At 55.5% G+C, this 20,874-nt stretch overlaps 1 protein-coding gene across 1 annotated transcript in view; it reads left to right on the top strand.

Moving 5' to 3' along the window:
- PLEKHA6 (pleckstrin homology domain containing A6) overlaps window positions 1-20,874 on the top strand; it is a 50,806-nt gene that overhangs the window by 12,237 nt on the left and 17,695 nt on the right. The window contains exons 3-9 of the mRNA XM_040636496.1: window positions 529-643; window positions 5,323-5,427; window positions 6,062-6,134; window positions 8,729-8,829; window positions 12,302-12,444; window positions 13,965-14,447; window positions 15,662-16,184. Coding sequence (XP_040492430.1) covers window positions 542-643; window positions 5,323-5,427; window positions 6,062-6,134; window positions 8,729-8,829; window positions 12,302-12,444; window positions 13,965-14,447; window positions 15,662-16,184 — 1,530 coding nt within the window. The 5' untranslated portion in view covers window positions 529-541. The remainder of the gene's footprint in view (window positions 1-528; window positions 644-5,322; window positions 5,428-6,061; window positions 6,135-8,728; window positions 8,830-12,301; window positions 12,445-13,964; window positions 14,448-15,661; window positions 16,185-20,874) is intronic.

Raw genomic sequence — 20,874 nt, 5'->3', positions numbered from 1 at the left:
GGAATGGAAGCTTCTGAGGGCCGTCCGGATGGACGCCCTCACTCACTCTTTCCAGCATCTCCCCAGATCTCAGGCCGGTGCCGCCAAAAGATTGTGCTGGAGGAGTGAGACAGGTCTGAGGTGGGCCTCTCACCAGAGGCCTTTAAGGGAAGCGCTGAGGGAAGCTGATAGAACCCTCAGAGCCAAATGCAAATTCCTCTCGCTGTGGATCTTGGCTCAGTGCACAAAAAGGAAAAAAAAAAAAAAAAACCAGATAATTAAATGGCTCCCATAGTCTACTGAGCCATTGTGTCTTTTCAATTAGAAGGAAAAGGAGTTCCAGAGTCCTAAGGTCTAGGTTTTTAAAATAAATTTACAGGAAAGAAAGAGGAAACTGTCCAAGATTACTGGCATGTGGTCTCAGAAGAGCAGAGGGAGCAGCTGAGGTGACCTCCGTGGGTGGCGGGGTGGGGAAGATGGATGGGGCCTTTCCATTCTTCCTGGGTTTTGACTAGTTTCTTTCCTCTCTTTTGGTCAATGTGAAATCAGATCGGCCTTGGACATGTCCAATAAAGCAGGTGGGAAACGCCCGGCTATCACCAACAGTGACGTACCCAACCACAACATGGTGTCCGAGGTCCCCCCAGAGCGGCCCAGCGTCCGGGTAAGTCTAGCCCCCGAGGCCAGCTGTCGGGCAGGGATCCTAGGAAATACATGAGCCTGTCCGGCTGTCTCCACAGGCTCCACAGAACAGGTGAGGTGATACAAGAGGAGTGGAGAGTGGCAAGGGAAGAGGGGTCAGACCAGCACCTTGTAGAAGACTGATCTCTAGACCAGGGGTTCTCGACCTCGGCACTATTAGCGTTTGGGGCCAGATAGTTCTTTGTGGTGTGGGACTGTCCTTCCACTGTAGGATGGTGAGCAGTGTCCCCCGCCTTTACCCATCAGATGCCCGTAGACCCCGCCCTGTGACAACCGGTGTCTCCAGACATTGTTCAGTGTCCCCTGTGGGACAAAACTGCCCCCTCCCCTTCCTGTGGAGAACCACTGACCTAGGGGGACAGCAAAAGAGGACTAACTCCTGAGGCCTATGGCGTCGAGAGCTCAGAAAGGAAGGAGCACCTCAGGAGGAAGAAGTAATCCAGAGAAGAATGTGGCATAGAGGTCAAGTAAGATAAGGGCTGAACGCGTCCCTGGGGTTTAGCCCTGGAGACCCTGACTCGTGGTGGGATGAGGGCAGAAGGCAAGCCAGACAGGGCTAACGAGGAATTGGGAGGGGAGACGGAGAGACGGTGAGGAATTAGGGACTGGTCTTCTAAGAAACTAGACAGTAACCGGTGATATAGTCGTCCAAGGGAGCGCTCTCCGAAAATTAAATTGGACCTGAGCTTTATGTATTACCGAGGATAAATCTTGAATATGTGTTGCTGAGTAAGAAGCAGGTTGCAGAGTATGAACGCTGTGGTACCATTTACGTGAAACGGCCTACGTGAAAGCAGTATGACGCGCGGACAGGTAGATTGCGGTACAAGCGTGTAATCAGGGGCAGGCAGACTAGCTCTGAGTCAGCGGTTTGCCTCTAGGAAGGAAGAAAGGTAGTGAGACTGAGGAGTGGTTCAAAGGGGGTTTCAGCTCTATTTGTTGTGGGCTATTAGGGGGGAAACCCAACACATAGTGGTGATTTATTCTCTACTTTTCTGAAATATTTGAAATATTGAAAAATGTTTATTTATAAAGAAACTTGACTGTTAGGGGAATGAGGGGCAGGGGATGGAATCTGGAAGATATGTAAGCTAGTGGGGGGCCTTCTTGGTCCGTTTCTCTTTGCTTCAGGAGGTGCGAGCAGGAGGGGAATGGCCCAGTAGATAGGTTCGGGAGGAAGGGGACAGCTGTGAGTCTCATGGAGACAGGAGAAGTCAGAGGCAGGGGTGATGTTAGCCTGCTTAGGGAAGGGGCCCCCCTTCTGCGCTGCGGAGAAAAGGTATGTAAAGCTAGGCAGTGCAGGTCTAGGAAGTTAAAGACATTCCCATCTGATATCCTCAACTTCTATAGGGAAGTAGGAGGGAGGGTTTTCTGCAGAGAGGAGTGGGGTGGGTGGAGAGGCATTGGGGCTTGAGAATATGCCCAGAGTTCGGAGAACAAGAACAGAGGTCTACAAGGGGCATGTGAAATATTGCGTGATAATGTTGAAGGGTCATTTGAGGTCATAGACTTGACTCTGAGTGGCTCCAGTCCACAGATGCGTGTGGTTTTCCTCCAGCGCTGCTCCAGCCCGGCTGTGAAAGCAGGGGAGGCAGATGGTTGGATTAGCCTAAGGTGGAGCGTTGCTGGGAAGCTGTGGCAGAAAGATAAGGAGGCGAGGGCATAGAGGGTTGGCAGGAGAATGGCAGAAGGGGTGAGCTATGGGAGCAACTTCTAGGCTGCTGAGTGGAGGGGAAGCTGTGGCAGAAGACGGACTGAGGAGGAAGGGAAGGATTTGGGGAGTTGCTTATTCTTCGGGTGGTGGGTGACTTCCTCAGGTGCCTAATCTTTATATGTGGATTTTTACTAGTAAAGTTTGGAAAAGAATTGTATTCCCCAGTTTGGGATGTGCTTTATAATCAAGCCCAATTTCTTCTTTCTTTCCTTCTGCAAGTATGTACTAAGTGCTTATTGTAGCTGGGCCCTGGTGATGAAGAGACACGCAAGCCTCAGCTTCCTCCCTACAAAGAGCTCAGAGTCTGGAGAAGGAGCTGGAAAGCCAACTGCTCCATTGCAGGGTGACAAGTTTTAGACCGCAGGAATGGACAGAGAAAAGGGCCAGCTCACTGCGCCGGGGGGTCTGGGAGGTTTTGTGGAGTCGGGGTGGGTGGCCTACCCTGGGCTTAAAGGATGAGTTGGGATTTGTCAGGAGACAAGGGAGATGGGGCTCCCCACCTCACCTGTGGGAGAACAAGGTGAGCAAAGGCGGGGGCCTGGGAGAGAGCCACCTGGAGTTCGGCCTGACAGTGAGGGCCCCGTCGGGTAGACACGTCGAAGACGGGTCATGGGCCCTGCAAATCTTACCCACTTGTCCTTGTGTGCTGTGCTAAGGCACTGAATTCCCTTCTAAGTGATGAGAGGTCGTAAGAAATGTTCAGGGAGCATCGTGACGATGCTGTGTTTTAGAGACGTAGCCTTACTTTGTGGTAGATGGTACGCAGCAAGAAGAGGTGATGGCCTGGGAGGAAAGAACAGATGCGAGAACCATTAGGAACAGAGACTCACGCCCTGCGCCAAGGCCGTGTAAGGAGCGGAGGAAGGAGGGAACCGTGTGAGACAGTTCAGGGCTCAGGTCTGGGCAACCGGGTGGCTTGGAGTACCATTCGCCGGGTGAGAGCTACGGAACAGGCTTGGTGAGAAAGAGGATGAGTTTCCTTTCGCAATTCCTTAGGCCTGGTTGGGCGACCAGTCACAAAATGGGCTGAGGCTGGGAGACAGGTGTTAGACACGGGTTAGGGCGTTTTCAGCGTAGCGCTGCTAGCTGAGCAACGGGTGTAGATGAGATACGTAGACAGCGTAGAACAAGAAAAACGAGAATTGGAAGTTTGGTTGAGGTCCACCAATAAGGTAAAGGTGGCGACTGAGAAGGAGCGGCCACGGAGGGAGGAAAGAATCCTGTCACAGAAACCAAAAGAAGGGTTTCAGGGACAGAAAGGGCAATGTTGTCAGTGTTGTAGAATGGCCAAGGACAGAGTGGCTTTAATTCAATGACATGGCAACTGGCCCTTCAGGAAAGAGGTGGGAGGGGGTTTGGAGTAAACGTGAGGCGAGGACGTCAGGACGCTTCCCAGGAGCCTGTTCCTGCGAGGAAGAGAGGGATACCTGAGGGCCTGCAGGGGTGTAGGGTTGAGGGGCAGTTCCGGTGGATGTGGCCGCGTGAGAGAGAGGGAGAGCTGGCGGAGGGGAGAGACAGACAGAGACAGGCTGATGCTTTAAGGATGAGCGTGTTTGCTCAGGAGAAGCAGCTAGCGGAGAAGGTAAGGTTGAAGAGATTTGAGAAAAAATTATCCATGGAGCAAAATCTCAGGAAATGGCAGATAGAACGTGTTAGGCTTGAAAAGGAGGACGACACCTCTTCTTTTGACATTGGAGAGAAAGAGGTGACAGTGGTGAGGACAGTAATTTTCTAGGTAAAAGGGTGTGAAATTGAGGAAGTGTGTGTCTGATAACCTGGATTATCTCCGTGGAGCAGAGCTGGGTCCGCTGGGCCAGGCTGAGGGGGGGGGGCCCTCTGTGCTGGCTTCATCCATACGGCGGAACCATAATCACAAGCCCTAATCTGGCCGAGAGTGCAGGGAGGGGATAATTTGATTGCTCTGGGATTTTGAGTTTTAGAAAAGCTCCAGCAATGAGAATGGATGGGGTGTTTGAGAGGGTCGGTGACCTACCCCAACGTGCAGCTGGGCTTTGTGGGGAAATAACTACCACCAGGACGTGGCTAATGGGCCCAGAAAAAAAGGGAAGGACTGAGGAGCTGGGGAATCCAGTAGAAAAGCTGGTGGTATTGAGTATTGAGTGAGAAAGCCCAAAGGAGGGGATGGCATCAGGAAATGGGAATACCAGGGCTGAAGATGTGGGTGCAGCTGTGGGAGTGAGTGCCGGGGTAGCAGTGGCTGATTTTGGAATTGTGGCTGTCACAGTACTACAGGTTAGGGCGCTGGATCAGTCATCATCAAGGACAATGCCACAGGGATGGCCAGACTTAGAATGAAGATGATTGATACCGGAATCCTAAGACTCTGAAGGAATGATCTAGAAGCTGACAGTGATGAGAAGGGCTGAACAGTGGAAGATCAGCGGTGCTTCCAGAGAGATTATAGCCAGAATGTGGAAGGATGACAGTGTCCATGTGGCAATAAGGAGCCAGAGGAACCCCTGTGTGTCTTCCCTGCTCTGTGCTATGTACATTTGAGAGTGAGCAGGACTCCGAGAGATGATGATGTAGGGTATCTACTGGCATTTGTGCGGGTTCCAGAAAGCATTATGAGAGAGGCAGGGAGTCAGGACAGTAGAAGAAAGATAGCCCAGGAGGAAAATGAGAATTCTTATTTTCTCCTTAAAACAACGACAGAATCCGTACCACTGTGAGACAGGTCAGACTATTATTTTGAGCCCTGTTTTAGAGATAAGAAAAAGAGTCAAAGAATTGGAAAGGTGTGCCCTTGAGTTAGGAACAGATCCAGGAGTCATACCTGGCCCTCTAAGCGTGAGGGCACCCCAGGCGTGGAGAGAGCTATAGCCCCCAGCAAGGGTGGCTCCCACTGCAGATGGAGCGGGGAGGAGGGGAGGAAGAAAGTCAGGTGGGTTTCTCTGTCTCCCCAGGCAACCCGAACGTCCCGCAAGGCCATCGCCTTTGGGAAGCGCTCACACTCCATGAAGCGAAATCTCAATGCACCTGTCACCAAGGCGGGCTGGCTCTTCAAACAGGTAAGGCCTCCTCCACTGTCCGCCCACTTTTTCCTCATCACTCTGGCTCCTCTGTAGTTACAATAATAGCCCCTGCATGTTTTGGTATGTCCTCCCGTGTCCTATTTTTGGTATGTTGTATCTCTGGGAGTGAATCTCCCAATTTTATAAAGACTCAGAGAAGTTGAGTATCTTCCCCAAATCACACAGAAACATGAGTGCTGCATTTGGGAGCCCAGCCAGGTCTCCTAATGGGCAGATGGAATGACAGAAATAGGCTGGGTCGCACACTCCGTCGGAGCAACCCACTGGCTCATTCTGGAGGTCCCTCTTGGATCCACTAATTCTTCCCAGTTTGACTTCGCCACCCTCCCTGCCCACCCTCTGCCCACTCATCCTGGCTCACCTCTCACCCCTTTTCTCTTCCCTGGGAGGGACACTGAGGCCCAGGATGGCGGAACCGGAAGGTTACAGACAATCATCTAACGTCACTTTCCTGCATCTGAGGTCTCAAGGGGGTGGGCTGCCACTTGGTAGCGGCAGAGCTGCGACCAGAGGCAGGATGGCCTTATAATTAGTGCCACACTCCTTCCCCCGCACCCCGCTCCCCTGCCCAGCTCACAGCCCCTCCCCTCTGCCTCCCCGCACCCCACAGGCCAGCTCCGGGGTTAAGCAGTGGAACAAGCGCTGGTTCGTCCTGGTCGACCGCTGCCTCTTCTACTACAAAGGTGAGCTTGCCTCCTCTCCTGGGGCTGGCCAGATCGCCAGCCTCTGCTCTGGGGGGCGTTGGTCGGTGGACACTGGTGGGGGTGGGGCTGCAAATCTGCCCCATCGCCTCGGGCAGCCGTGGGGCGCTACCGACCGTGGGACGAAGACAGAGCCTGCTTGCTCACGCGGTCACTCAGTCACTTCACATTCAGCGACATTGACCGCGCACCCACCAGGTCTCAGGCAGAGTCTAGGTGCTGCTGAGGGACACAGCGGGCAGACAGGACAGTCCTGCGATCGATGGTGGAGCCCTGGGGCGGGGGATGGGCTAGGAAAAGGAGGAAGAGGAGGAAATTCCCCAGTCCCTGCTAGCAGGTGACCTACCAGTCAGAGCTTGTGTGTTCATCTCCCGTTCCCCTGAGGGTCTGAGCCGACCTACGGAGGCCGAAATCTCAGTTTCGTTCACTGCTATAGCCACGGTGCCTTAAACAGCGCGTGGTACACAGTAGGCGCTCAATCAGTGTTGAAGTGAATATCCCCCCAGCTTCCACCCTCTGTGCCTGCCCCAAGACTCACTCCCAAGCCTCTCAAAAAGAGAGAGAGAGACCTAATAACTTGGGTGAGGCAGCCTCTAGGAAGTAATTTTTAAAATAAATGTACAGCGATGTTGTGTCAAGGAGGTCCTGAGGGAGCTGGTGAGGTTGAGGACAGGGATGGCCCTGTCACATGGTGTGGGGCCACAGGAAGAGAAGGGTAAGATGGCTCTGCAGCAGGAGCGGCTGTTTCCTTTCCTCCGTGCCCTGGAAATGGCAGAGCCCTGACTTCTCTGGGCGTCCTGGGAGCAATTCGGTGAATCATTAACTTTCACAAACAAAGGTTGTACCCAGTGACCCCTCCAGAATGCTGCTGTCCTTGTGCCCTGGGTCGCTGCCACCTGAACCCCATAAAGAGACATCGGAAGGGGCTGCAGAGACAGGGTCCAGCCTCAGAAAAAACCCCCAAGACTGGGGGAGAAGACTCTGCCTGGGCCTGGCCCCTGGCGCTGGGCCTCTGGGACCCAGGGCTAGCTGGAGTCAGGGTCTGAACGAAGCTGAAGGAAAGCCAGGGTCTCTGCAGAGGACAGACTGTGGGACTGGTCTGTGAGGAGAAACTTAAAAGTTGTGAATTCAAAGGGCATTGTGATGGGGGCCACCATCCACTGGGAGATGCTGTTAAGAGACCCTGTAAACACTGGCCTGGATACTACCAGGCAGAAGGCCATCACCTCCAGATGATGGCAGCCTCGGCTTTCCTGAAGAAGCCCTGGGTCCCCGGCCCCAGCTCCTCCTGGTCCTTTGGCTTTGAGCTTCCTCTGGGTGCCATGCTGACCCCACAGAGAAGGCTGGACCTTAAGCTGAGTATCTTGTGTGAGTGAGGAGGAAGGGAAGAAGGGGAGCTCTTGAGTCTATAATCCCTGAGACTTCTTCTGACCCCTAATGGAGGGTGTTCCAGAGTTTCCAGCCTTGGGAACAAAGAGCTATCCCAGGGAAGTGGGGAATTGCCCCCCATCTGTTCCACAGAGCACCCCCACCTTTTGTGGCTCCTGCTGACAGCTGGGGTCCCGACTAGCTCATCCATCAGGCTCCTTTGGGGATCCAGGATGAATTATATAGGAACCTGGTTGTTAGCCTGATGTGGGGACCAGAGAGCCAAGGGGTTCTGCAGGGGCGTGTCTGCCTGTGGAGATGCGGCAGCCATAAAGGGGAAGGCAGACCCCTGTCAGGAGAGGACCGAGCAAGCTGCTGGGTGCCTGGGAGAACCCTAGAAACAATTACCCAGAGGAGCCAGAGCCGAACATGGGACTGCCCGTTCTGCCAGGCCCGATCCCATTATTATCCCATTACGTGTAACCCTGCTGGAATTGTCTTGTGTGGGGAGGCCTTATAGCTAGGACAGTGCCTAAGAATGCTTGCTTGGGAGGGGCGCCTGGTGGGCTCAGTCGGGAGAGCGTGAGACTCTTGATCTTGGGGTTGTGAGTTTAAGCCCCACAGGGGGGGTGGAGTTAAAAAAATGAAAAGAACACTTGCTTGGGAGTCAGACTCCTTGGGTCCAAAGACCAGTCCACCACTCTCTACTTCAGTAACGTCGGACAAATTACTTAACCTCTCTGTGTCTCGCCTCCTTACCCATAAAATGGGGTAATCGCAGTACCTATTCATAGGATCGTGGGTGGGGTTAAAGCCATTAAGGTGTTTAACTTAGAACAGTGCCTGACGAATAGCAAACCCTCCATCAGGTTAGCTGTTCCTTATTTGTTTACCTGCGGCCCGGAAGGTAAGCTTCCTGAGGGTGGGTGGCACTTCTCTCTCATCTGCCTCTACAGTCCCAGCATCTGGAATGGTGTCTGCAGGGCCGCCGGGCTCCCCCCCCCTGCAGGGAGTGTGCCTCTCTGTGTTGTGGAGAGCACAGCCTGCACGCGGGTGTGTGGCAGCCCTTGGTGCCTGACCAGGAGGAGATGAGCCACCCAGATGTGTTTCTGTTTATCGTCGTAGGGCTGATAGACTGCTCCGCTCTCTCTGTGCACGCGCACTCAGCAGGCACGCGCAGCTCACCTGTGCCTCTGTTTACCCGACAGATGAGAAGGAGGAGAGCATCCTGGGTAGCATCCCCCTCCTGAGCTTCCGGGTGGCTGCGGTGCAGCCTTCGGACAACATCAGCCGGAAACACACCTTTAAGGTCAGTTGGCCTTCCTCTCCCAGGCCAGGTGCAGAAGGAAAAGGAAGAAGGAATGAGCATTCTAGAGCATGAAGGAATGGAGAAGGTTCCTGAGCCACCTCCCCAAGGAGTCCCCAGTGGTGGTGGAAGGAGGGAGTAGGCAGTGGCCCCTGGAGTCCGTCCAGGCTCTATCGAGGCCACCTCCTCTTATCTCAGGAGTCAGTTGGGTGGTTCTCCTCAGGTTGGGCCGGGAGAGACGGGCTTTAGTGGTACCCCGGTTTTTCCTGGGGGAGAAGTACTTACGTCCTGAACCCGTGAACCCTCTGTCCAATGGCCTGGCAGCAGAGGCAGGGGCTGGGGACTGGTGGGGTTCTGACATCCCTTCTAGGAAGCAATTCTGCCTACCCTGGGCCCAGGGAACTAGACCCCCAGTCAAACTTCCTCAGATGTCAATCGCTAGAGAAAATGAGGAGTTGCATTTGATTACAGTCGAGAAAGGCGAACCTCACGCAGACCGTAGGTGGGGAGAACAGGAGCACGGGAAGATGGGCCTCACGTGCCTGCTCAGGGTCGCTGCCTCGGAACCCCCGGGGAATCCGCCCATCAAAGATGTGCCTGCAGCTGGCTCATCGCGGGCCGGTATTTTTCCATGTTTAAAAATTCATAACCCATTAAAAACAATAAAAACCCTGTGCCCTGTTTGTATTTTGTGATGCAGAGACCAGAGGCTCCTTTTCATTTCCAAATATAAAATTATGATACCGGCTCTGCACTTTAGCACAAAGCCCGCCCTCCCCTAGTTGAGAATGGCTGTCCAAGTCCCTGAAAGCCTAAAGCTATGGTGTTGGGTGAGGACGGGAACTGCAGGTAACGCCAGGTCAGTATCGGAGCCTGTAGGACCTCAGAGACTCTGCCCCTTCCTGTCCTGCAGACTCTGGTCACCTGACCGTGGAAGAGAGGAGGGCAGCGTACCCAGGTGCTGCTCTGGGGAACAAGGAGGGGCTTCCTCGGCACGCAGTTAGTTCCTAGCCTCCCAGGGTCCTGTCTGCCGGAGGTGTGAACAGAATGAACAATTAATAAAACTGGCTGCAGGGAGCCGGGTTTTAGCCGGGGACGCAGAAACAGGTTGTTTCACCAACAACAGACAGTCCTACTATACACACTTGCGCACACACACCCACACAGCCCCACAGCCTGTCTCGCCCTCCCCTCCAGACCTGTGCACAGACACATCCACACTCCATCCAGCTCGCAGCTGTGCCAGCCGTAGGCATTTCATCAGCGTCCCGAGTGACTGACACACACACACACACACACACACACACACACACCCATCAAACCCAGCTCTCTGCACCTGTCCGCCCCTCTCCTTCTTCCCCTTCCCCTGAGGAGTGCAGTGCCTCTTTAAAACCCAACTCCAAGGGCCATGCTCAGTGGTCCACAAAGGGTTCTGACTGTGCCAATTCAGTGGCCCTTCCCCAGGGAAGGGAGGGGAGCAGAGACAGATGGGAGGCTTGTCCCGTGGCGGTCATCAAGTGAAACTCTTGGATGGCTGATAATGAGCTGGGCACTAGTCCTGCGCAGCCTACCGCTGAACGCCTTAACCTCTTCCTTACCAGCCCTGAGGGGGCTCAGTGGACTTCGCTGCACTGGGCTCCCTCCCTCGGTTCTGTGGCCCGCTTTCGTGGGGCCAGGCTGGTGTCCCCTCCCGCTCCCCATCAATTGGCCCGCCTCTCCCCAGGCCCTCTGCCTTCCCCTGTTGCAAGCAGTTGCTCCTGTGCCTTTGCTTTCTCCTTGTTTCCCTGTAGGCATGTTTTGTCCTCTAGCTTGACCGTGAGCTCTTCAAGTGCAGAGAGCATGTCTGTTTTCCTGTGATTGGTGCCTGGAGCAGAGCTCTGCACGCACAGGGTGCTCACTAGCAAATTAATTTACTTGCTGCCCACTCCGACCAGCCCCAGGTCACACCCACCAGTCCTGCCTCTGTCTCCCTCTTCTCTATGACAACACTGTGTCCTCCACGCCAGAGAGCTCGCCAGGGCCCCAGCTCTCCGTGTCCTTGTGCAGTTTCCACCCCCAGATGCCTCCTTACAGCTTTGCTGGCTGGAAGCCCCTCCCTGCATCTGCCCACAAGCTGAGTCCCCTGCAGGAGGGTGGGGACAGGCAGGATCCAGAGGAAAGAGGCCCATCTCTACTCCCAGAGAAGTAGGACATGTCACTGGTAATGACTCCCGTCAGAAAGGAATCATGTGCTGGGGAAGGGTGGTACAGAGGAGCGAGGGTCCCGCCGGGAAAGCATTTGGAGGGTGTGGATTCGACACTGCTGCTTAGGAGAGCCCCGTCTTCTCTCCTTCCAAGCCTTAGAGACGCATGATTTCACACCCAAGGGGTTAGAGACCAAAGGGAGGTTCACATCTGAGACTATTAATCACTCGGATTTCTCATATTAAGAGGGGTAAACCAGGCTACCTGCTTTTTCTGGGAGACTGAGGGTCTCACCTGGGGAATATGCTGAGGTCCCAGAAAGAATTCAGCTCTACAGCATTTTTGCCTTGTGGCCTAAGAACCTGGAGCTTCTCCAGGTAGAGCCCTCCCCATTAGATAGATGCATCACTTCAGGCTGGATCAAAAACCCAAGTCTGTTGCAGCCGCAGACCTGGCTGGGAACAGAGGTAGGATCAGCCCTGGGATGCCCTGAATCCTCTCCGCCAACAGCCCCAATTGCCTCCAGGCCAGCTCTCCACTCCCCACCCTTGGCGGGACGTCCTGGGCGTTGCTGCGTGCTGCCCTGGAAGGGGGTAATCTGAGTAGCTCCCCACTTCCCTCCGCTCCTCAATATTCCTGCCACGTCATCTTCTGTCTCTCCCTCTGGTGTCTGGTTGACCTGCTCTCTGCTTCTACTCCTTCTGACTGCGTGAGGACCCCTCCTCTGGACAGGAGCTCTCTTCTGGGTTCCCGCCTACCGCACCTGCTCGCGGCCGCCAACTAGGTAGCGTGCTCTCACTGTCAGTGCATGCCCCTTGCATGCGCCAGGGGTGGAGGCCTGGCTGTCTCTCTGCGCAGGAGAGACAGTACTACCTCCTCAGAGGCCGAGCTGGGGCCAAGAGTGGCCTGTGCTCGGGGGCGGGGTGGCGGGCATCTCTCCCAGACATGGGGTAATAATTGCCCTTCAAATCAAAGATGGAATTTGATGGGAGAGTGGGCGTGCTAATCGTCCTTCCTGTTTCTAATCACCTCAGGTGGGGCAGGTAAGCTTACCTGGCTCTTGGACCGCCGGGTGGTGTCCAGCGAGCTAGCCTGTGTGCCAGCTGGAGCACTTGGTGGGGGCTATCATCTTCACCTTGCTCCGAGCTGGGGGGGGGAGGGGGAGCTCCGGGTCAAGGGAACGGCCTGCCTGACCGCCTGTTGTGTGGATGTGGCTGTCTTCTCCCTACAGGTGACTGCGTGCTGGGTGGATGAGGCCGGGGCCAGTCCCACGCACTGCCTCTCCCCACAGGCCGAGCACGCCGGGGTCCGCACCTACTTCTTCAGCGCCGAGAGCCCCGAGGAGCAGGAGGCCTGGATCCAGGCCATGGGGGAGGCTGCCCGAGTACAGATTCCCCCAGCCCAGAAGTCCGTGCCCCAAGCTGTGCGTCACAGGTGAGTTGCAGGGCCCTGGGCATGGGTGTGGGGCGTGCCAGAGAAAGAGGAGTGAGGAGGCACCCCACTCGACCACCTCCCGAGCCCAGTGTGCTGACTGGAACCTCTGAGGACATGCGAACCGCTCCTTGCCTCGTAGCAGGGTGCCTGGCTTAGTGATTTCCGGGCCTGGAGTCTCTCTTCCCTTGACTGGCTCTTCCTCTTCTCTCTGGACTGGTGGAGGCCAAAAGAGAAGTCAGGTTCCCTCGGGGCCAGGCCAGGAGCCAAAGACCAGGGTCATTCACTCGTTTTGTCTTGGCCGTGTGTGCATTAAGCCCATGCCCTCTGGAGGACGGTGGACTCGCGTTGGAATCCCCACTCAGCCCCTTGCCCACACTGTGACATCAGCGTGAGTCACTTAACCCCTCTCACCCTGAATTTCCTCTCCTCGAAGACAGCAGTTAGAATCCTCCCTCATGAGGTGGCTGTGAAATCTGGATGGGCAGCCAACACTCAGCCCATGGCGGCCCGTCCCCTTCCCCACCCGCTGCCCCCTGCAGCCTCGGGGCCTGTCTTTACTGAGTACGTGGAGTCTTGAGGTAGACGTTAGCAGGGATCCAGAAGGAGGAGGTTTTACAGTCTAGAGAGTCTCCAAGTCTATTTTAGTGTGTTAGGAGTGTTTACCAGGCAATGTCGCAACAAGAATGCTTGAATATGTTGAATTTCGGAAGCCACAGGGAAAACACTGTCACGAGATTCCATCTTCACGTCAGCGGAGGGGCGAACTTCCAGAAGTTTGCTCATGCAGTACATAAATATTTACTGTAAGTAGGTATGTGTCAGGCACCGGATCGGGGCTAGGAAAACAAGGGAAGACACGTCTACGCTCTCCTGCCTCGCGGAGCTTACGTTCTGACGGAGTCGGTCCTGGAGGAAGCTTGTTCTGGAGATGGGAACTAGCATGTTTCTGTGCCGGGGATGTTTGAGGCACCTGCCGCGTTTGATCTCACGGTCCTGCGAGGAGAGGGACTGGTACACCCACCCTGCCAACAAGGAGCCCAAGGCTGGCCGAAGTTAAGGAGCTTCTACAGGACACAGGGCTGACCCGTAACAAGCCTCCAGAGCCGAAACATCAAGGACAGTTGCCATTTTGAAGCTTTGGTAGAGTGTGTGTGGAGCTTGGGGGGCTGCAGCAGAGACAGCCTGCCAAGGAGACCAAGTCTGGGGGAGGTCAGTGTTGGCCATAGCTTCCGAAGGCTGGATTCAATGCAGGTCAACAGAAGGGAGCAGAGAGTGACCCGTGGAGAGCAAACCGTGCGTAGGCAAGATTGGACTATGTTTTGTACTGATGGCCCAGGCTGGAGCAAGAAAGCAAAATGGGGGGGATTTAGGAAACAAAATTGCAATTCACTGAATCGCATTCCCATTGCTATCTTCCTGCCCACCCTTCTCCACTCCTTTTTCCTTCCCGGTCTACCACCCCCTGCCCAGCTCTGTGCCGGGCTGGGGTCACCTACAACATCTCCCTTGCTGTCCTGCAGCCACGAGAAGCCAGACTCAGAGAACATCCCACCTAGCAAACACCACCACCAGCCAACCCACAACAGCCTCCCGAAGCCCGAGCCCGAGGCCAAGACTCGAGGGGAGGGTGATGGCCGGGGCTGCGAGAAGGCCGAGAGGAAGCCCGAGAGGCCCGAAGTCAAGAGCGAGCCTCTGGTGAAAGCCAACGGCATCCAAGCCGGACCGGAACCAGCCTCGGAGCCCGGCAGTCCTTACCCCGAGGGCCCAAGGGTCCCAGGGGGAGGGGATCGGCCCGCTCAGTCCAACGGCTGGCAGTGTAGCTCCCCAAGCCGACCAGCGAGCACAGCTTTCCCGCCTCAGGACTCAGAGAGCGGGGGACACCAGCGGAGCTTCCCCCCACGTGCCAACCCCGACAAGATCGCCCAGCGCAAGAGCTCCATGAACCAGCTTCAGCAGTGGGTGAACCTGCGCCGCGGGGTGCCGCCGCCTGACGACCTTCGGAGGTGAGTCCTGGTGGGGCGCCGGCGCGGAGCTGGGGTGGTGTTACGGCTAGGGGCTGGGGCCGGGGGGTCACATGCACAGCCTTCCCTGCCAGAAATCTTCTGGAAGCCAGGCTGTGTTGGGACACCAGGAAGACCCTCCAGCCCAGGGTTGCCAGCTTGTCCAAATCCTCTACTGCCCCCCAGCTGTGTGACCCCTGCCCGGTTCCTGTCCTGTCTACAGTCTTCAGAGACAGGGCCGGAGGACCCAGAGCCTCTCCGCGAGGATGCGGGGTGCCCAGGGGGCATGCAGATGCTCAGAGGGAGGGGCCTTTGAGTCATGCCAGTTAGCGAGCTGTCTGTGTGTCTGGCCTCTTACGACACCCTTGGTGCCACCCAGCGTCTCTGCCACCACGAGCTCACAGCCGCCAAGCCAACTCACCCCAGTTTTAAATGGCTCGAATTACTTGAAAGTCTTTGTATGCAATTAAGAAAAGGGAAAAGGAACAATGTTGTCCCTCGACGATCCTAGTTCTGCCCTCTAGACCCATTTACTCCTTTGTCCGGTGACGGGCTTGCAAATACTGGAGGACATGTATTGGGCCCAGTAGCATGTGTCAGGTTAGTGGGGCTGCCGCTCCTTCCCTGCGGGGGTGGGCAGCTCCCTAGAGCACAGGGGACGCAGGTGACAGCCGCAGGAAGGCTGCTCACAGCCGCTGCTCTGGTGCCTGGGACGTCTGGCCTGCCCCCGGGAGAGCGCCTCACTTGGGATGAGTCCCTTCCTTGATGAGAATGTCAAGCCAGGGAAGCTGCCCTTTTGTCCCTCTTCTGTCGCCCTCCCCAGTGCCCAGTACGCTCTTTCTGCCAGTCACTTCTCCGGAAAGGATCTGATACGTGGGTTCATGCCGGCTCAGAGATGGCTGAGAAGGCTTAAAGTCTCTCCCCAGGGCTACTTCATTTTAGAAAGACAGAGACGGAAGCTCGGAATGTGAAATTCCCAGCCTCAGGTTGCTGGTTGAGGGAGGAAGTGTCGAGGGATCTCTCCCTGCACCCCACTACCTCCCCCAAGTCAGAGTCAGTGCCCAGGCAGTGGCTGCCTCTGTGGGCTCCCAGGGTCGGCCTGGGGTGCCATTCACCGGGTCACACCCTGCTCTAGGCTGGAGGACCCGGAGGTGGGGTTGGGGCACAGCGGTGGGGTGGGGGGGCCTGGCTTCCTTACAATGTTGTCTCTCTCTCAGTCCCTCTAGGTTCTACCCCGTGTCCCGCAGGGTCCCTGAGTATTATGGACCCTACTCCTCCCAGTACCCAGATGATTACCAGTACTACCCCCCAGGGGTGCGGCCCGACAGCATCTGCTCGATGCCCGCCTATGATCGGATCAGCCCACCCTGGGCGCTGGAGGACAAGCGCCACTCTTTCCGCAACGGAGGCGGCCCTGCCTTCCAGCTGCGGGAGTGGAAGGAGCCCCCGGGCTACGGGCGGCAGGATGGCACCGTCTGGCTCCCCGGCCCCTCCCCCTCCCGGCAGCCAGTCTATTATGATGAGCTGGATGCCACCTCCGGCTCCCTGCGCCGCCTGTCCTTGCAGCCCCGCTCCCACTCTGTGCCCCGCTCGCCCAGCCAGGGCTCCTACAGCCGTGCCCGCATTTACTCCCCCATCCGCTCACCCAGTGCCCGGTTTGAGCGCCTGCCACCTCGCAGTGAGGACATCTATGCCGACCCTGCTGCCTATGTGATGAGGCGATCCATCAGCTCCCCCAAGGTGAGCCACCAGCCCGCCCTTCCTGCCTCATCCCCTGAGATCCCCCAGAAGCCTACTCCCATCTGCGGAGGAGAGGTGGAGGTGTGGGGGCATCTGGGACTCGGGGTCACTGTGTCCCACGGGGACACACACTGTATGTTGGCAGGAGCCATGATGATGCCCGAGGGAGCCACTGGCCCTGCGGGTCTGTCTGTGGGAGAGCTGCTCTGGGGGATTTGCTTTGACCCCTGAGTAGGAACGTTGCTGTTGGTGCCCGTCCCCAGGTCATGCCAGGAACCCTAATCCTGTGTTTAGAGGGCAGAGAGGGTTCTGTCTTTTTAAATCTTGAGGACCCGACAGGTCAATGCAAGGATATTACAGTGGATAAATGCCGTCTATTTTAATTTGGCATCTGCTCTAGGACAGGATACAAACATCCCTAACCTTGAACTTCAGTTGGTGGGGAAGTCTGTGTCCCAGCCGTACCCCCTCACCTCTCCAATTCCCTTTCTCTTCCAGTATGATTACCTGGGAGACAGGCGACCAGTCCCTGCAGGACTGTTCCCCTACAACTACCCACCATCCCCCACGGTCCACGATAAGATGGTACGTCCTCTCCTCCCATCCACTCCCCACAGAACCTCTCCTCCCAGGGCGGGGCTGAACTAGGACAGCCACAGGGGTGCTCTGTGCCTGGCCCCCCTGGTTTTTAGCAGCCTCTGGATACCTCTTCCCTCCCGGCCAGGACTCTGACCCCAATGCAGAGCTTGATGCCACTTCGCCCATCCCTGGGACACACGGTAGAGGAGAGGGGACATTTTCTGGAGGCATGTGATGCCCTGACCCTCTAGAGCCCGGAACAGCTTCCTGCCCCGCATGCAGAGGGGCCGGGGCTGGAGTATGGACTGGGAAGAAAAGTCAGGCCTGAGTATCCAGTAACAGGCATTTTCTCCAAGTCTGTCCTTGCCTGGAGTGCTACTTTTGGGGAAAGAGACAAGTGGTGGGATTAAGGAAGAAAAAATTGTCCATATTATGTCTTTTCCTTCTTTTCTCCGTGCTTTCTACTTGTCTCTCCCGGGAATTTGTTCTCCAGAGCATTTTTACCCCCCTCCCTCCCGAAGAACTGGATGCAGATGCTCTACCTGGAAGGGGGGGGGCACTGGAACCGACAGGCCGAGTCCTTGTTCCCGAAGGCCTGTTGCTGACCCCTGTCTCTTCGGAGGCCCCTGGAGGCCGAGGGGGAGGAGCCTGTACAGGCGTGGGGGGTGCCCCTCCATTCCTTCCCCTTGATCCTTCTCTGTCCAAGCTCTAGCCCTGACACACAGCTCAGCACCCATCTAGAAACAATGGAATCTTCTGGAAAACTCAGGAGCTGCCAGGGAGGGCCGACTAGATTGTTTGAGTGGTGCTTTCCTCTCCCAGGGGGAGGGCCAGGCGGACCAGGAGCCCCGGAACTGGGGCCCCAGTGAGTCCCTCCTCTCGCTGGGTACCCAGTAGACAACTTGGTGCCTGCCCCCAGCCTCAACCCTTCCCTTCCCCAGAATTCCTCAAGGGCAGACAGAGGCCTCTCTTTGACCTTGCCCGCCAGCTAACTCTTACTGCTTTGCTTCCTTTTTATTGTTTTCTGTTGTCTTCTTCCTGTTTGTTTGTGTTGCTGTTGGGCTTCGGGCTCCGGGTAGGATGAACTTTTAGACCTTCAGTTGCAAAGAAACCTAGAGTATTTGGATCAGCAGGTAGGCAGAGCTGGTGCCCCCTCGCCATTCCCCTGCCCGCCCTCCCGTCTGTCTCCCTGCGCCTCCCCACCTCCTCCTCGTCCATCCATTTGACAACCTTTGTTGGCACTACCAGGACACAACAAAGTGGCTTGTATTTTGGTTTGCGCCTTCACACCCCTCCTCCTCAAAGCCTTTTAGGGCAGCTGGGAGTTTCCTGGGGAAGGGAGAATAAGAAATGACCACATGAATAATTAATGCCCCCTCCTATTTGTTCAGGCCAGATGGAACTGTCCCCCCAGGGGGCAGGCGGGAATTTGTCTTTCTGCTGGAGAAGAGAGGCAGAGGCAGTGGAAGGGGTGGGGGAGGTGAGCAGCCAGGCTCGGCCTAACATGCAAGGGATTCAGTGCCGCCTGAATCTGGGAAATTCTCTCTCCTAGTTTACGGGTGGTTGCTAAACTCCACAGTCTGTAAACTGAGGACTACAGACTCGACCTAGGATGGTGTTTTAAAATTGTATTTGTTAGTTCCTCTGCCAAGTTCTTTTGCATCCGGGGCTTGTGTTCTCCTTGAGAATTCCACGGGGTAGACTGAGGGAGTGTCAGCAACCTTGTTTCATCTAGAAGAGTCTGTGAGTGTTCCCATAGATGGCCGTGATTGGCTGCGGAGACCTGGCGCCAGGCTCTAGTCATTTGGCTACCTTGCCTCTGAAACTGAGGGGCTCTGATACTCCCTGCGTTGAGACACGTTGAGGGTGGGGGTCAGGACGCTGGGCATTGATATGAGCGCATACTCTTACCTAAGTCCAGATCTGTGCTACAATTTCCGGGGGACCTGCGCATCCCCGGCATGGCCCGGTGGAGGCGGCCCAAGGTGGTGAAAATTATGGTAAGAGTCATAGTAACAGTAGCAGTAATGCCAGCAGCTGCCATCCCTGGGTGCTTTCTCTGTGCCTCAAGCTATTCTGAGTTCCTTATAGATCCTAACACATTTAATCTTTGTAACGACCCTGCAGGGTGGGTACTGTTGTTATTCCCCTTTTAGAACCAATAAAACTAATGAAACAGAGAGGTTAAGTAACATGCCAAGGACACACAGCTAGCAAATGGCAGAGCTTGGAACGTGACTCTGAGCTTTTGACCCAGTTTATAGCTGAGAAGATGTCTAATATATGAAGAAGCAGTCAAACCTCCTCAGGATGATTTTATGCTCTTAAAGTTGCAGAAAGAACCTTGAACTTGAAATCGGAGGCTATCGCTGTATCTAGACACAAGTCATATAACCTGTCATCTCACGGGCCTCCATGCCTTGGTGGGATCATCCTCGTAGAAGGCCCTGGGCGCTGGGAAGCCCTGATATCCACATTTTCATCAGCAGGGACGGCTCCCAACCCTCACGGACCTTGCATTTCAGTTCCAGAAGCAGTATGTGGTGTCCACAGCACGAGTGTTCCAGCCCCCATGGGGACGAGCCTTAGGATGCCAACCCAGACCAGCGGTGGGAAGGGTGGGCTCGCCCCGGCAGGAAGCAGGGTCTGCAGGGCCCGAAGTAGCGAGGAGCAGGGGTGAGTGGCCTTGGGGCTGCTGGGCCGGCTTTCCTCTCTGCGGCCCATCTACAGTGCCCGGCCGTGCTGGCATTCGGTGCCACAGCAGGGCCCCTCCTGGGGCTTCTGCCCTCACGGACAGGCTGGGCCCTTAGGCTGGGAGCTTCAGAAGTAACCCTTCAGAGGACCTCCTCTAGGTAAAAGATAATCTTAAAAGGGAGTTTTATAGGATAAGAGTCCAGGGGTGCCCTGGTGGCTCAGTCAGTTAAGCGTCCAACTCTTGATTTCAGATCAAGATCTTAGGGTCGTGAGTTCAAGCCCCATGTTGGGCTCCATGCTGGGCATGGAGCCAACTTTAAAAAAAGGAAAAAAAAAAAAAAAGAGTCCAGAACGTGGAGTCAGACATTCTCGTCCCAGCTCTGCCATTTACAATGGTTTTTTGGTGTGTGTGTGTGTGTGTGTGTGTGTGTGTGTGTGTGTGTGTTTTAACTTCAAAATGTCGCTTCATCTCTCTGGGCCTTTGTTTTCTCATTCATAAAATGGACATTGTAGAACCCACCTTTCCTGCCTCCGGGAGCTGCTGGAGGATCGGGTTAGCGTGTGCGTGCTGGCGCTGTGTCAGGCGTCGGTGAGGAGCGCTAACTGCTGCTGGGATTATTTTATTCGTTTCCTTCTGACACTCAGTTTAAAATATTAATTGAGCACCTTTATGATGTATGAGGCACTGAGCCGGGTGCTTTCCCACAAAATCTGACATTTGGGACAGACAGAAGGTGGCACAGAGGAATCCCAGAGGCAAAGCCCATGCGGGCTAAAAGATCCCCAGAGCCACAGTGTGAATGGGAGCAGGCCAGGGCGAGAACATTCTTGCTTCCCTCCTTCAGTGTTTGAGACCCACTGGTTGGGCGAGCAGTGAGATTAGTGGATGTCCAGGCAAAGCCCGGGCCTCCTTTGCCCTCTCAAACCTGGTGTGTTAGCAGGTGCTCCACAGACACCATGCACACGCGCGCGCACAGGACGCAGGCATGGCTCACAGGCAGCAGACACACGCACATATACACACGCCATCTACAATCACACACACACATCGCATGTGCATGCCCTGTGCACAGTAAACAAGACCTCCTATACACAGGACTCCAAGAAGATAGGGACTGACTTGAGTTCAGATCCTTACAGAAAATGGGGCTGATGTCCTGTTGACGGTGAACGATTTTACAAAGACTCAACCTCCAACTACAGCTGCTCTTTGGAAAGCCCTTTTAAATGACACTTGATGCCGTCGAAAAAAATTCCAAATGGGCTAAAGAGGTAGAGAGATCAGATCCTAGGAAAGCCTTTCAAAACGTGTGGACCCTGCAAATGGGGGTGGCTGGGAGCCCCTCGCCCTGTCCCCAGCACACAGAAGCACCTAAACGGGTAAGAGGAAAAATACATGCGGGCCCAATGAAAATGG

This window comes from Ursus maritimus, unplaced genomic scaffold (genome assembly GCF_017311325.1).
Source record: "Ursus maritimus isolate PB19 unplaced genomic scaffold, ASM1731132v1 scaffold_2, whole genome shotgun sequence".
Lineage (NCBI taxonomy): Eukaryota > Metazoa > Chordata > Mammalia > Carnivora > Ursidae > Ursus > Ursus maritimus.
The sequence above is the reverse complement of the archived record's forward strand: the minus strand, read 5'-3'. Positions and strand labels throughout refer to the sequence as shown.